At 40.2% G+C, this 12,316-nt stretch overlaps 4 protein-coding genes across 5 annotated transcripts; 3 read left to right on the top strand and 1 right to left on the bottom strand.

The window, feature by feature from the left end:
* The first annotated feature begins 286 nt into the window (after positions 1 to 286).
* Positions 287 to 1,394, top strand: LOC105687686 (60S ribosomal protein L38). 2 transcript variants are annotated; one of them, XM_012403509.3, is made up of 5 exons: positions 287 to 351; positions 524 to 559; positions 766 to 826; positions 1,105 to 1,227; positions 1,321 to 1,394. In XM_012403509.3, exons 2-5 carry the CDS (start codon positions 557 to 559, stop codon positions 1,344 to 1,346), a joined length of 213 nt encoding a protein of 70 aa, XP_012258932.1. In that variant the 5' UTR covers positions 287 to 351; positions 524 to 556; the 3' UTR covers positions 1,347 to 1,394. The 2 variants fall into 2 exon arrangements, with proteins under 2 accessions (XP_012258932.1, XP_012258933.1); XM_012403510.2 differs by having other exon boundaries at positions 327 to 410.
* Positions 1,395 to 1,529: 135 nt separating this feature from the next.
* LOC125500221 lies at positions 1,530 to 3,937 on the bottom strand. The gene has a single exon (XM_048652109.1). The coding sequence runs from the start codon at positions 3,486 to 3,488 to the stop codon at positions 1,542 to 1,544; it is 1,947 nt and encodes a 648-aa protein (XP_048508066.1). The 5' UTR covers positions 3,489 to 3,937; the 3' UTR covers positions 1,530 to 1,541.
* A 1,588-nt stretch (positions 3,938 to 5,525) lies between these two features.
* On the top strand, positions 5,526 to 6,886 carry LOC125500222. The gene is made up of 4 exons (XM_048652110.1): positions 5,526 to 5,650; positions 5,712 to 5,956; positions 6,051 to 6,215; positions 6,292 to 6,886. Exons 2-4 carry the CDS (start codon positions 5,760 to 5,762, stop codon positions 6,419 to 6,421), a joined length of 492 nt encoding a protein of 163 aa, XP_048508067.1. The 5' UTR covers positions 5,526 to 5,650; positions 5,712 to 5,759; the 3' UTR covers positions 6,422 to 6,886.
* A 1,416-nt stretch (positions 6,887 to 8,302) lies between these two features.
* LOC125500377 lies at positions 8,303 to 11,881 on the top strand. The gene is made up of 2 exons (XM_048653204.1): positions 8,303 to 10,358; positions 10,448 to 11,881. The coding sequence occupies exons 1-2, from the start codon at positions 9,814 to 9,816 to the stop codon at positions 10,683 to 10,685; spliced, it is 783 nt and encodes a 260-aa protein (XP_048509161.1). The 5' UTR covers positions 8,303 to 9,813; the 3' UTR covers positions 10,686 to 11,881.
* Positions 11,882 to 12,316: the final 435 nt, after the last annotated feature.

The raw sequence follows: 12,316 nt of genomic DNA, 5'->3' as shown, positions 1-12,316 counted from the left end.
ATTCAATGTAATCTAGTAGTGGTCATGCAGCGTGGTTGAATTGCTTGGTCGGTATAATGTTAAATGAGCTGTCTATTGCCAGGCGCAGCAAAATTTCGCCTCCTACAGCGTAACTACGTTACCCAAGTGAGGGGCCAGTATAATTGTGTTAGATGAACTTATGGAAGATGTAAAATGCAAACTCCAGTTGAGAATGCATGGAAAAGCAATTTAGATATTATTGGATCATATTTTTGACTTATATAAATTGAGAATTTGTTGTCAGAATTTGAATAGTTTGAAAAATTTTATAACTCACTTCACCTTAACGCGCAGGGCTTCAACTCTTTCTTCCGGCATCTGTCTGTTGCGGTGAGTCGTCTTCTGCGTTACAAAATTTTAAATCCAGTTCCATCACTCAAACCCCTTGTGTATGAAGATTTTTAAATGCGGAAGAATATTCTTGAAGAATTAATTTACAATTTTTGGTAATAATTTACGGGCATCATGTGCTTTACTCATTCAGTTTTTACTTTTGTTTCAGACACTCAGACCGTGCCCCACATAACCAAACAAAATGGTAAGTCGAATGTTCAGTATTCGTTATTTGAGAATTCTGACTATTATTTACTGTAATAGAACTTTATCTAAGTTCGAAAAAAATTTTATGAGGCAATAGTCATCTTATATCAATTACTACAGTATAACAATAGTCGGACCCTTATTACTTGCATAACCTTAAAATTCACTCAACTAAACTGTTTTGGTTTTTCTTCATTTCTACAGCCACGTGAAATCAAGGAAATCAAGGACTTTCTTCTAAAAGCCAGAAGAAAGGATGCCAAGTGTGAGTCGAAATTCATCAATTTTTTAAACTGTCAAGTCTACCAGATTCACGATCTGTTTACATTTTGATGTTGTTAGTGGTAACAATGTGGTGTTCGTGTGAATCAATATCTTCGCGGTGATAATCAACTAGCACATTTACTCCTTCAACAATTTCATCAAATCAAACATAAAATTTCACAATGAATAACACTTTTTAAATGATTTTCATAGTGATTAGTGTAAGGTGTATTTAATTACTTCTAAGTGCTGTAATAATCTTGAATTCGGTCTTTGCAGCTGTTAAAATAAAGAAGAATGCCGAGAATGTGAAGTTCAAAGTACGTTGCTCTCGATTTCTCTATACTCTTGTTATCACCGACAAAGAAAAGGCAGAGAAACTTAAGCAGTCGTTACCGCCAGGTGAGAGAGCGTACCAAATGATATGACTGATTGTTTAGAATCTTAAATAGATCGACTGAATCATCCACTAACTATTTTCTTTTTATTTTACAGGTCTTCAAGTCAAAGAAGTGAAGTAACATGCGATACACGTGTCACGTGAAATAAAAAATTCTGTATAAAACTCATTCAGTTTGTTTCCACCATTATTAAAATCTCCTTCTTTACCTGCTCCTTGACTATTTCAATCCCCAAAGCTACACAAATTTAGTTATTTTAGTCGATCTGCGACAGTTAACTACATACTATTGGTTCTAGTTTAGGTCCTTATCGTGTCATGAATCCATTATTCGATTCTCAGGAGCACCTCGACATCTTTGACAGGGTTGATGCAAGAACTGTTTTCTGCTTTCATAGATCCTAGAAGTCAATTTTTTTTTCTCATGTGGGGCTGCATGCATCAAATGAAATTCATTGTAGGTATCTTTACACACAGTACCACTGCTACAGGATGGTCGTTGATCGCTAGGATACCCTCTGCAGTAATGGTGCCTTACTTGACACTGTCTTTCATCGTGTTGTCTTCCCTTTTTCAAATGTCTTCCCAAAAGACAATATTTTCGCTGACATGGTCGTGCTTGCTGCTTCATCTGTTGTGAAAACAGCATCCCCAACTCGTCATAGCTTTCACTCAGCTCTGAATCGTCAGTTGAATCTTTAGCTAATGCTTGCCTACAGCAGGAAATATTAGGTTCCTTAAACTGCACTTTATTTCGACAATCTGCTTGGTTCTGTCCACAATTTACTCGAGTTTCATGTTCTGAGTGAGCACTGCAAGAATGGGAATGACTGTGACAATTTTGGGCACTGGAAGCCTGTGGGTGGCAGTAGTGATCATAGTTTTCCTCTTCATAAGCAATTTTTTTTTCGGATTTCTTTTTGAGCAAAAATGATAATTGGGAAGCAGTTAAATGGGATGAATTGATCTCGCAATTAGTCATAGATTCTATCAAATCCCTTTCAGATTTAGTCAGTTGTACTTCGCTGATGCCCTTGTAGTGTATTCTGTCTTTGATCATATCAATTTTCATCATTCTTCTTTGTTGGTCAGAGTCCTTTGAACCTCCTGATAGCAGAAAATCTACCTGAGATGCCGATAAATGCATCGCTGCCATTTCGAAAGGTGTCAAAGTGCTGAGGAGAATGCGTTCATCTTCATTTAAATATACTTTTCCATTTTTATCGATCTTTTCTTTCAATGATTTCATCATCATTTCCCGGTTGATGCCATCACAATGAGATTTTTGCGATTCATTCTCTAGCAAAGATGATTTGTTTGTCGAATCTATATTCAGCATCTCCAGTTCTGACGGGGATAATGAAAAAATCAAACCCCTCTCACTCTCCGTCATAGTAACGGTATTAAAATCTCTGATCTTCACCTCCAGCGACTCGATCTTTCGCTGTCTTTGGATCAGTTCCTTCTCGGAATCTGTCGAGAGCATGAAATTCTTTTCAGAGTCCGATATGTGCAGCTTATCCTGCTCGCGTGGTGTCAAACTCGCTAGAAGCGTATGCTCTGAGGAAGTTAATCTAGTGCTACAGTCCTTCCAAGGTAACTTCGAAAGTTTATTCTGCAAAGTGTTCAACCTCAGATTCCTATGCTGCGAGGGTGAGGGCCATATGACTTTTCTCTCGGAATCTGAGGCTGCGTAGTATCTCAGGTGTTCTTGCGTAAGACCGAGTTTAGCGAGTTCGTAGGAACTCAAACTGAGGAAGGAACTGTGCTCACTTTTCGACAATTCGAGACGTGAAACGTCGTAATTTACCTCAGCCAATTTTTTCCGTATTTTTCCGACACGCTTATCTCTCTCGCTCGATTCTAATCTCTGCTGCATAATATTTCTTTGAGAATTTGAAGCAACGAGAAACCGTAGTTCGGAATCAGTAATCCCTAATTTAGCTTTATCCGAATCATCGATTTCCTTCAGAAATTTTTTTTCCACGTTATCAAGCTCGATAAACCTCCTATCCTCGGGAGAAATTCCGAGAAACTTATTAATCATTTGTTTGAGCATAATTTGCCGTTTCTCCAAGGGACTACTGACCAGCAGTTCTAAATCTTTATCCATGATCGGGAGAAGCATTCTCTCGGAGGAAGATAATTTTTTTATAAAATTTCTTTCCGTCTCATTCAGCGTTATGTTCCTTTTTTCATCGGCTCCCATTCTCTCCAGCCTTTTTCTGAGTCCGATTAGAAACTCGCGTCGTCCTTCGTGCATTAGAAGTCTTCGTTTTTCGCGATCAGAAGCCACTAAAAATTTGATATCTGAATCGCTTGCCGGAAGTTGACGCTTCTCCGCCTCAGTCAATGACTTTAAAAGATGCTGTTCCTTTTTGCTTAGATTAATTACCTTCCTCTGAGTAGGACATGTCCTCTGCAAATACGCATAGAAGATGATTCCAGGTACTAATTTATTCCTTCAAAATTAAACCGTATGAATTACCTGTAATCGTGCTATTAATAATCGTAATTGTCGAGATCGCTTTTCCCTGGAATCGTCTTTATGTACCTTGAATTTCTTTTTCAAATATCTGATTGCCGAAACAGATTTACACTTAAAATTATCGACGGAATTCCACAGGTACGGTTCATCGTCAGTTAAATTCGCAGAACCTGCAGATTTCGTCCCTCCTCCACGTTGTCGGTCCTGTTGGAGCCAGGATTCTTCGTCACACTCCTTCCTGAACGGGTTCTGAATTAAGGGGTGGCTCGAAAAGTTTATTAAATTTTCAGAAACTTGTACCTAAAATTGCTAAAATGTCCACCGCTCATTCGAGTGTAGAAGAATTTGTAACAGAATAAGCAAAGCGTCGTCATAGACAATATCACAGCCAGTGTGATCATCACTTTTTGCAGCACAGTTTCCGTTGAACTATTTGTCGTCATTTCTTCTTCACCTGCAGAATTTATTTTCGCAGGTGTGCCACCAGCGATGTGATCGCTTCCCTTCAAGCGTATTCTGATTCATGTAAAAATCATGTCATAACTTATCGGACGAATAAATCCACTGCATACCGAATTTACCAATCGCATAAACGTACGGCGTGTTTCCCTTCGTATTTGATAATAAAAGCCCCTTTTTTCCATCAGCTAACTGCCTCTGGCGTATTGCGTTGTGTCCGAGCCAGTGAGCTAGATCAGGTCTTCCGATTTGCCTGAGTGTTAACTGCACGTGATCATAGGCTTTGTCAATCGGCTCATCTTTTGGATTTATGAGCCAGAAAGTCAGCAATTTCTTGCAGTCAGGCGTCCCTCTAAATCTATAAGCCTCTGGATTCAGTGGCTGAGGATTGACGAGAAAATGTCCTTTCTTTCAAATTTTTCATTCCCGGAAAAACGATGATATTGATTTCTAGCTCACCTGTGATGCTTGACGTCGAAGCGATTTGTAGAGATGCAGGCATTCATCAGGTCCGAGATTGTTCGAGATGAAATTTAACTCTGGTAATTGGATTTGGTGGAGTGCGTGCCCAGCCTTGATTTTTTTTTTTTTTTTTTTTCAAGAATATTTAAGATTAGATCACTTATATTTCAGAGTGAGGTTTCAGCTATCGATTTTCACCTGCAGCAGCCATGTGAGAATGACGAGATAGCAGGAACGTGATTTTCTAACCCAGCGCATCTTCACTTTGAGCCCATTTCAATGTCCTTAATAATAAATAGCAGTTCTCGTCGAAACGTAAATTAGGATAAAATACATCAACGCAAAAATTGTGTAAAATATAAAAACAGTTGCTATTATACAGCGAACTATAAGCGACATCGCCTAAACCTCGGAAAAATCCAATCCAGCGATCAACTACCGATGATCATCACCAATTTATTAATCATCAATCGATCGATCTCAACTTCAAGTCATATGTTGCACCGAAAATAAATCATCTCTGTTCACGCAGAACTGCATTTTATAAGCTTTCAAGTGTCAACCTTCAGTTTCCCGAAATGGGGGATGAAAATACAGCTGCAACGTATTTTTGATGATGCCTTTATATCCTTCAAATATATCGACTGAATCAATCTGTGTGGTTTCCGCTCGCAATGCGAATTTGGATAGCATCTAAAATCCTCATTCTGATAATTCTGGCGAATATTCCTTGGGGATCTGATGCTCACACTTGGATATCGGATGGGAGAACAGGGGCTAGAAACAGACTCAGGGGGGGCTTCAAGAATGTGCAAAGTAAGCTGATAATAATACTCGCATCATAGGTACACCTATAAAGTTCATGATCAAGTCCTTCGATTTTCGAAGGACGAGCTGTAACCGAGGACGAAATATCTTACATCGCGAGTACGTTGCAACCGAGGGAATGTCTCAGTTTGTTGTACCTGTTGCATCACGGATACAAAAAGAGACGAAGAAGGAATTCTGAAATCAAGGTAGATAACTCATGGTGACACTGATCCACGGGTTTGAAAGTTTTAATCATTCTTTCTGAAGATCACGGAAGTTAGACCAAGATCCGCTCAAATAACTCCCTGCGAAACGATGCTATTAAATTATTGGCGAGATCCCAGCACCAGAAATCACAGAGACTTTTCCCGCGTATCGAGGACTCTTCGTCAAGTGAAAAGACAAGACTTGGCAAGGTGGTTGTGCGGTGGAAGACCGTCGTGCTTTTCCAGAGACGGTGATTACAATGGAACAAATGACGCTTCGTCAATGACTGCGCAAATGCAGGTGATGTGAGTAAAATATCCGCACTTGCTCATTTTCCAAAATTTAGTTACAGCGATCCATTAATTATCGTTACATTTTCACAATTTACTGATTATTCAGACCGATCTACGCGAGCAGAGCTCTCCCTGATCACGAGTCATCGATTGATCCGACTTTGGACGCTATGATTTGGATATACATCGCCCTCGCAGTTAGCGCTACCGCAGCTGTCTTACTCTGCGTGCATTACTTGTTTAAAAAATTTCGCAAACCTTCGCAATACATGTGCGTATTATTTCCGGATTTTATTTCAGGCATCTTATGCCTAAATATTATTCATTTCCAACGTTCCAACTTCCAGATCTTTAGCTGACAAACGAAGTGTCCAACATGCCTGTCGATACACGGACAATAACGAAGGCGTCTTTCCTTGCAGCAAGAAAAATAGATATCCTCAAACGCAATCGGGATGCGGATGTTCGAGCAATTGATACGCCATTTATTGTAATAATCATTATAAAACCCCGCAATATATTTACGATATTAAATAGTATATCACCGTCAACGATCAGTGTCATGGTTTTTTGACAAATACTCACAGAGAGATCTAATCTTCCTATTTCATGCAACCTTTTTTTCATTTTCTTCCGAGCTCCTCAGTTCTGTTCTTTGAGAGCCATTTCATTGTATTCTTCAAGTTTGATTTCAAAACTCAATTCCAGTCGTCCGAAAATACTGTCACATGAATCTGTGAAAATCTGTTCCAAGGGCTTGGGAATCGTCCGGAGACATACAGTTTAATAAACTGTTTCATCAATCGGTCGTAACTGTCTTCTCGCACACGATAAACAGAGGGGGAAAAAATTGAAATTTTTGACAGTTGCGATCTCATTTGCCCCTCGTGTATTTCAGGCATCGATCGTTTTATTCCGTCAGAAAATCCACTCGAGTTTTTCTTGTCGGGTGATCTCGTTTATTCGGCCGATCGTTTCGACTTGTGCCTTTTACGTTTTTCATTGATATTTGAAACGGAGACTAATTCCTCATCTGAGGACGAAGGCGGGGGAATCTTCTCTTTCACTTTTTTCGTCCTCATTCTGCCTTTCTTGTCAACGTTTTTGATTCTTGATTCTTTGACCGAATCTATGGATACTTCACGTTTTTTATTCGATCGCCTTTTTTTGATCTTCAGGCCTTTGAAGCGATAAAGAATAATTTGTCAGGAGTAAAAAATTCAATCGAATTAATCACGAACCATTTTCATCTCTTACCATCTTGCTCCCATTCGGGTGTGCAATTGCAGCATTGGCAAGTACCGCATTCCTGATCAATAATCCTGAGTATTTTATCCTGAAATTCCTTCATGTCACACGTGCAATTTTTCTTCTGCTTTCGTCCCTGTCTACGTAATAGTTTATCTTGGATAATTTTTAGGTAATTCTTGGCACCCTTGGTTTCTTCCTTGTTCGTTTTTACCTCGCAGACTTTTTTCTTTTTCTTTTTCTTTTTTTTCTTCTTCGGCTTCACACCGCAAACATCAGTAACTTCCAACGAACGACATTCGCACGAAGTTTGCAGAGCGGGTTCTATTTCCGATTCAACAGGTTCCTCTTCCAGAACTTTTAATCCTTCAACCGAAATTCGAGGAGTAATATTTTCCGTGCACAGAATCGGATCCGAAAAGCTTCTCCGACTACTGATGGCAACGGAATGACAACAGCTACCACCTTCGACGTCTACCACGGAAATCTGGGACGCCTTATTGCATTTAAACTTCGATTCTTCGATTTCTGAATCCTCCGGAAATCGAATACATTGCAGCCCTTTTTCTAACTTACGATTTCTATGATGGCAACATTCGCTGAAGGAAAAAAAATCAGTGACTCGGTCGAGCTGACGATTGATGTACTAATTTTCCATCGAACGATTTGACGCTGATCGATTATACCTGATTTGATTACCGGGGCAGGGAGAATTCGTCACGGACCTCCAGAATAAGAAGAAAATTATCCCGAGGATCAAAATCGTCGCCATGCCCACCGACGCGATTATTACCATCGAATTTTTCGATATGAATCCCGAAAGTTTTCCATTTTCGAGTGAACTTTGTTGCGGTGCGTTTTTTACGGTTCCGCTGGTAGACCCGGTAAGACTGTGATGCGTTATTGAATTGTGAGCGATTTCAAGAATTCAAGAATTCAAGAATATCATAATGTCAATTCTTACGCTGCGATTGTCGAGCGATCATCGGAATCGATTCGATTGAAACTTCGCTTCTTTTTTCCCAGCTGGAGGAACCCCTGAGATAGTTTTTTTGAGCGAGGTTTATTTTTTGATAAATCTCTCTTGAAGATTTTATGCTCAAATTCCACGATATCAGTTTCTCCGTTAGTTTTGTCATACGACGGCGATACTGATTTCGAGCTGTGCACTATGTTGATAAAAACTGGAATGAGTTTCTCATTTTTACGAATCCAATTTGCCAGGTCTGATCTCCCAAGTGCATTCAGATGCAGGATCATCACAACACGAGCTCCTGGTTCGTTTTTATCTACGAAACGTTGGAGTGAAAATGTGAGGCGCATATTTTCGAAGACTATGATCGAAACTCACCAGGAAACTGACGGTTCCAAGTTTTCAATTCATCGAGACAAGCTCGTTTCAAATCCCATTTTCTCACAGCATTTTCCCTGATTACTTTGCTACGATGATTTTTCCCCGGAGTCGCTGAATAGATTGCCTCTAGTAACCGCATGCACTCTATGGGGTTTAATTTTCCCGAGATATGCTTCAACTCTTCGAGAGTAAAGTCTGCTGAGTTTTGGACTAAACGTGTATTCTAGAGTTTAGAAAGAAAAAATAAATGCCTCATATCCGTTCAACCGAGATTACACCACCCGAAAATAATTCTTACCCTTAAAATAATTATAAGAACATAAATATTGCGTATAAATTTCATACTAAAAAATATTTCGTATATAAAATATGCATAACCACATATTATGCTGTCAAAAATTCCAACAATTGACAATTTGATGACCGATATCAGCTTCGTTGAAAATTTAGGCGAAATGTTCTTTCTTTTTTTGTCAACGTCAGTTTATTGGTCTTTTGATACTTCGCGATGTGTCTAATAACCAATAAAACATTTTATCCTTTGGGATGAATTTTTTTTGTACATCGATTTATTTGAGGCACAATTTTTTCCTCAAGAATATATTTTAAAAACCGTTGATAGTCTTTGATACGGCAAATCATGATCAAATGCCAGGCGAAAAGATCTTCGGATAACGTTTCTGCCCGCTCCCTATTTCTCGTATTCTTTTTTCTGCTACAGGCAAGTGCGTCGATTCATATTTATTTACCGAAATAAGACTAATTTCAATTATCAAATTGAATTTCGATTCGCAGATCGTCGTCGCGGACGTCGAAGCGGAGACTTTGCAGTACATTGCTACGCGTCTCCTTCCCAATGAATGCCAGAGCATAATTAACCACGAAGGTCAGCGTAAAGACTTCGATGAAAATAATTCTCACTAAGAGCAGATATCCATTTTTCGAAACAGGAAGATCCCACGAATATCCCTCCAATGGAATTGATTGCTTCCGGAAGCTTGTGGGCTGGGCGACAAACCTTCGCTTTAATCGGAGGGACATACGTTTGGCCCTGGGAAATCGACTTCGCCAAATCGGCAGAAATGACCTGGCCGAATTACTGGCTCCGTCGATTTTCAAGAAACGATCGGGCGCTGCGGAAACGATCGAATACGAGTAAAGACGTGATTTTTACAACGGAAATAACATAAGATATTCTTAGACCAATTAGTCCATTCGATCATCTCCTAGTTCTTGGGGTGGTAAAAAGGAGGGAGTCAGACAATCGATGTCGTCTTCGTCGCCTGCTCAAATGGACAGAATATTCGGGCCTACCCAGATGAAATATTTTCCCGCAGGCTTCTCGCCGGAATTTCATCGTCAGCTGCTTCCGAACCCGATTCCAGATATTCGTAGACTGAATGGGATTCACGGTCTCGATTCGTTCAAAGATCGACCTTTGGTCTTGGCGAATCCGGAACCTCCGATACCCGGAGGTCCGGCAGCGCCCGTAAATCCTCCCGGACATCCCGCTCCACCTGTCCAGGGAGGGGTACCCACAGCAACGAATATCGCAGCGGGTTCCAACGTTAAAAATCACACGGCCTCCGCGCCTCCGGAAACCAAGAACCGCACTAAACCGGAATTCCCAAAGATTTTATCCCACTTTTCCGCTGACGAAAAAAATTCCACGTGTTTGAGAGTCCCGTTGAGCACCGCTTTGGCGGTAATCGGAACGATCATGACTTTGACGTGTTGCTGCGCTCTTTTATTGCGGAACAGATTCGCGGCTTGTCTCGGCAGACTCAGAGGGAAAAAGCCTTCTAAGAAGAGGTTTGATATTTTGCGTGGAATCCTACCGACCAGAAAACTAATTTCATCCAGAACTTTCACTGGTATTCATCCTTCGATATTTTACACAGCAATAATAAGCGTCTGTCAGTCGATGAGGAGCAAGGCTTCATGCCGCCAAGGACGTTCGCTAAGCCACCGAAGAAGAGTGGACGAAGAGGAGGTGGCCCAGTCGACGTTGCGAACATTGGAACCCAAAATAGTATGTCTGCGACAAATGGATCCAAAGAATCGGACGAAGTGCCAACGGGTTGCAGCAATTGTTGTTCACGGAAGAAGAAAAAGAATAAGAGAAAGCGCAAAAAGTGATCTCCTATTATAGTATTGCTCTGTGCAGGATATCGAATAGGAGAAATAGGTACCGTGTTGAGGATGTACATCCACCTTGTACATTACGTCTGTACCGCATGAAGTAATCGATTGAACAGTTGCTAAAAACAAATATGCGTAATTTTCATTTATCTCTTCGACCGTCTGCGAGCTGTCTGTTAAAAATGGCGATCACGGAAGTTTCAGTTGATCAAACATTAATACCGTACAATTGGCACCGCGAAAAGAGAATCTTGAATTTCGAGATTTCTACCTGAAACCGCATTACCTCTGCCAGTGAACATTGGATACCGGAAGAACCGCATCATGCCAAAATTGAACAAATGGCTGGTGACATCCGTCATTCAGGATATCAAAGAACTGATAACAGTAGCGAACGATATGTCCTCCTGGATCGGTAAGATCGATCATTTATCCTGGAGGTTTCCGACTAAATCTGCTAGAAACGTAAACGCAATGGCAATTGTGCATCAGCACAGAGGTACCGCTGGCGAAATGTACATTCTGCTCCTAGAAATAGCGTACGATAGGTTTGCAAAGTATTTTAAATCTTTTTTCGCTTCAATACTTTCCATCTTTTTCCACATAAACATTTTATTGAAGGTTCCATTTCGTCCTGCGCCTCGTTTTAGAGTTCATAGACGGTTATCCCTTCGTCGAAGAATACTTTGACGGAGCTGCGAAATCCAAAAGACCTCAGAGTATGAGTCTCGCGAGCGTGATTCGAACTCTCTGGGAAAAATTGAAGTTCATTTCTGAAACGTTAACCCGGAATATGGTGCGAGAATATTTCATCGTTAAGTTTTATCTGGATTGTAAGTCGTAGTTTTTGCAGATACAAACAAAGCATCTCGAAGATGCTGCGCTATCGGGGAAAAAATCCAGCGGCTGTCAAATTTCCGGCTCTCTTTCTCATTGCGAGAGTTGTACCATGGCTTGTGAGGCGATTACTGACTTGATGGAAATCGTCAGTAGCGCACTAAAAGACAGTAATTTGTCGTCAGTAATAGCAGAGAAACGGTGGGGGTTGTTTCGACTGATGCTTATAATCAAAATTTTAGCATGATAAAAGACCACGATTTTTAGAAACCTTATTCAGAGCGAATTATTCGAGAAAACGCAATGGGCGATCGTGAGGAAATTTGTCGAAGCAATAGGTACGGATGTGAAAACATTGCTGAAGACGAATTCCGCGTTTAAAACGAAAAACGAGACCGACAAAAAACGATACGAAAAATCTATTCAGAATTTGGCAGAAGAGATAGCCAAAGAGAGATCCAAAAAAAGTTCACTTGAAAGTGAAATTAGAGGAATGAGTAGACAAATGCGCGATGGTAATGAAAAAAAAAAAATTTCAACTTCGCTTTTTGCGATTGATTTTGATATCGTTTTCTTTCATAACTCACAGTTCGTGATCAGTTAGAAAAGTCTGAAGAAAATTATTCGAATTTAGTTCAAGATCACTGCGCACTTACCGAGAAACTTTCCAAAACTGATGAAAAGTCGTCGAATTTAGGTACGATGTATTCGAAATTCAAGTATCTGCGCTGTTACTGTGTGGGAGAATCGAAATCGAAAAATATTTTCATAATTTCACAGAAACATTTCTG

This window comes from Athalia rosae, chromosome 3 (genome assembly GCF_917208135.1).
Source record: "Athalia rosae chromosome 3, iyAthRosa1.1, whole genome shotgun sequence".
Taxonomy (NCBI): domain Eukaryota; kingdom Metazoa; phylum Arthropoda; class Insecta; order Hymenoptera; family Athaliidae; genus Athalia; species Athalia rosae.
Note: the sequence above shows the minus strand (reverse complement) of the source record. Positions and strands in the feature narration are given on the sequence as shown.

Excerpts from the sequence above, each read along its gene's own strand:
- LOC125500222 (XM_048652110.1), top strand. The coding sequence starts at position 5,760 with ATGCTATTAAATTATTGGCGAGATCCCAGCACCAGAAATCACAGAGAC. Across the intron at positions 5,957-6,050 it reads ACTGCGCAAATGCAGGTGAT|ACCGATCTACGCGAGCAGAG; the intron begins GTGAGTAAAATA and ends CTGATTATTCAG. Across the intron at positions 6,216-6,291 it reads CGCAAACCTTCGCAATACAT|ATCTTTAGCTGACAAACGAA; the intron begins GTGCGTATTATT and ends TCCAACTTCCAG.
- LOC125500377 (XM_048653204.1), top strand. The coding sequence starts at position 9,814 with ATGTCGTCTTCGTCGCCTGCTCAAATGGACAGAATATTCGGGCCTACC. Across the intron at positions 10,359-10,447 it reads AAAAAGCCTTCTAAGAAGAG|CAATAATAAGCGTCTGTCAG; the intron begins GTTTGATATTTT and ends TATTTTACACAG.
- LOC125500221 (XM_048652109.1), bottom strand. The coding sequence starts at position 3,488 with ATGCACGAAGGACGACGCGAGTTTCTAATCGGACTCAGAAAAAGGCTG.
- LOC105687686 (XM_012403509.3), top strand. Across the intron at positions 827-1,104 it reads CAGAAGAAAGGATGCCAAGT|CTGTTAAAATAAAGAAGAAT; the intron begins GTGAGTCGAAAT and ends CGGTCTTTGCAG. Across the intron at positions 1,228-1,320 it reads TAAGCAGTCGTTACCGCCAG|GTCTTCAAGTCAAAGAAGTG; the intron begins GTGAGAGAGCGT and ends TTTATTTTACAG.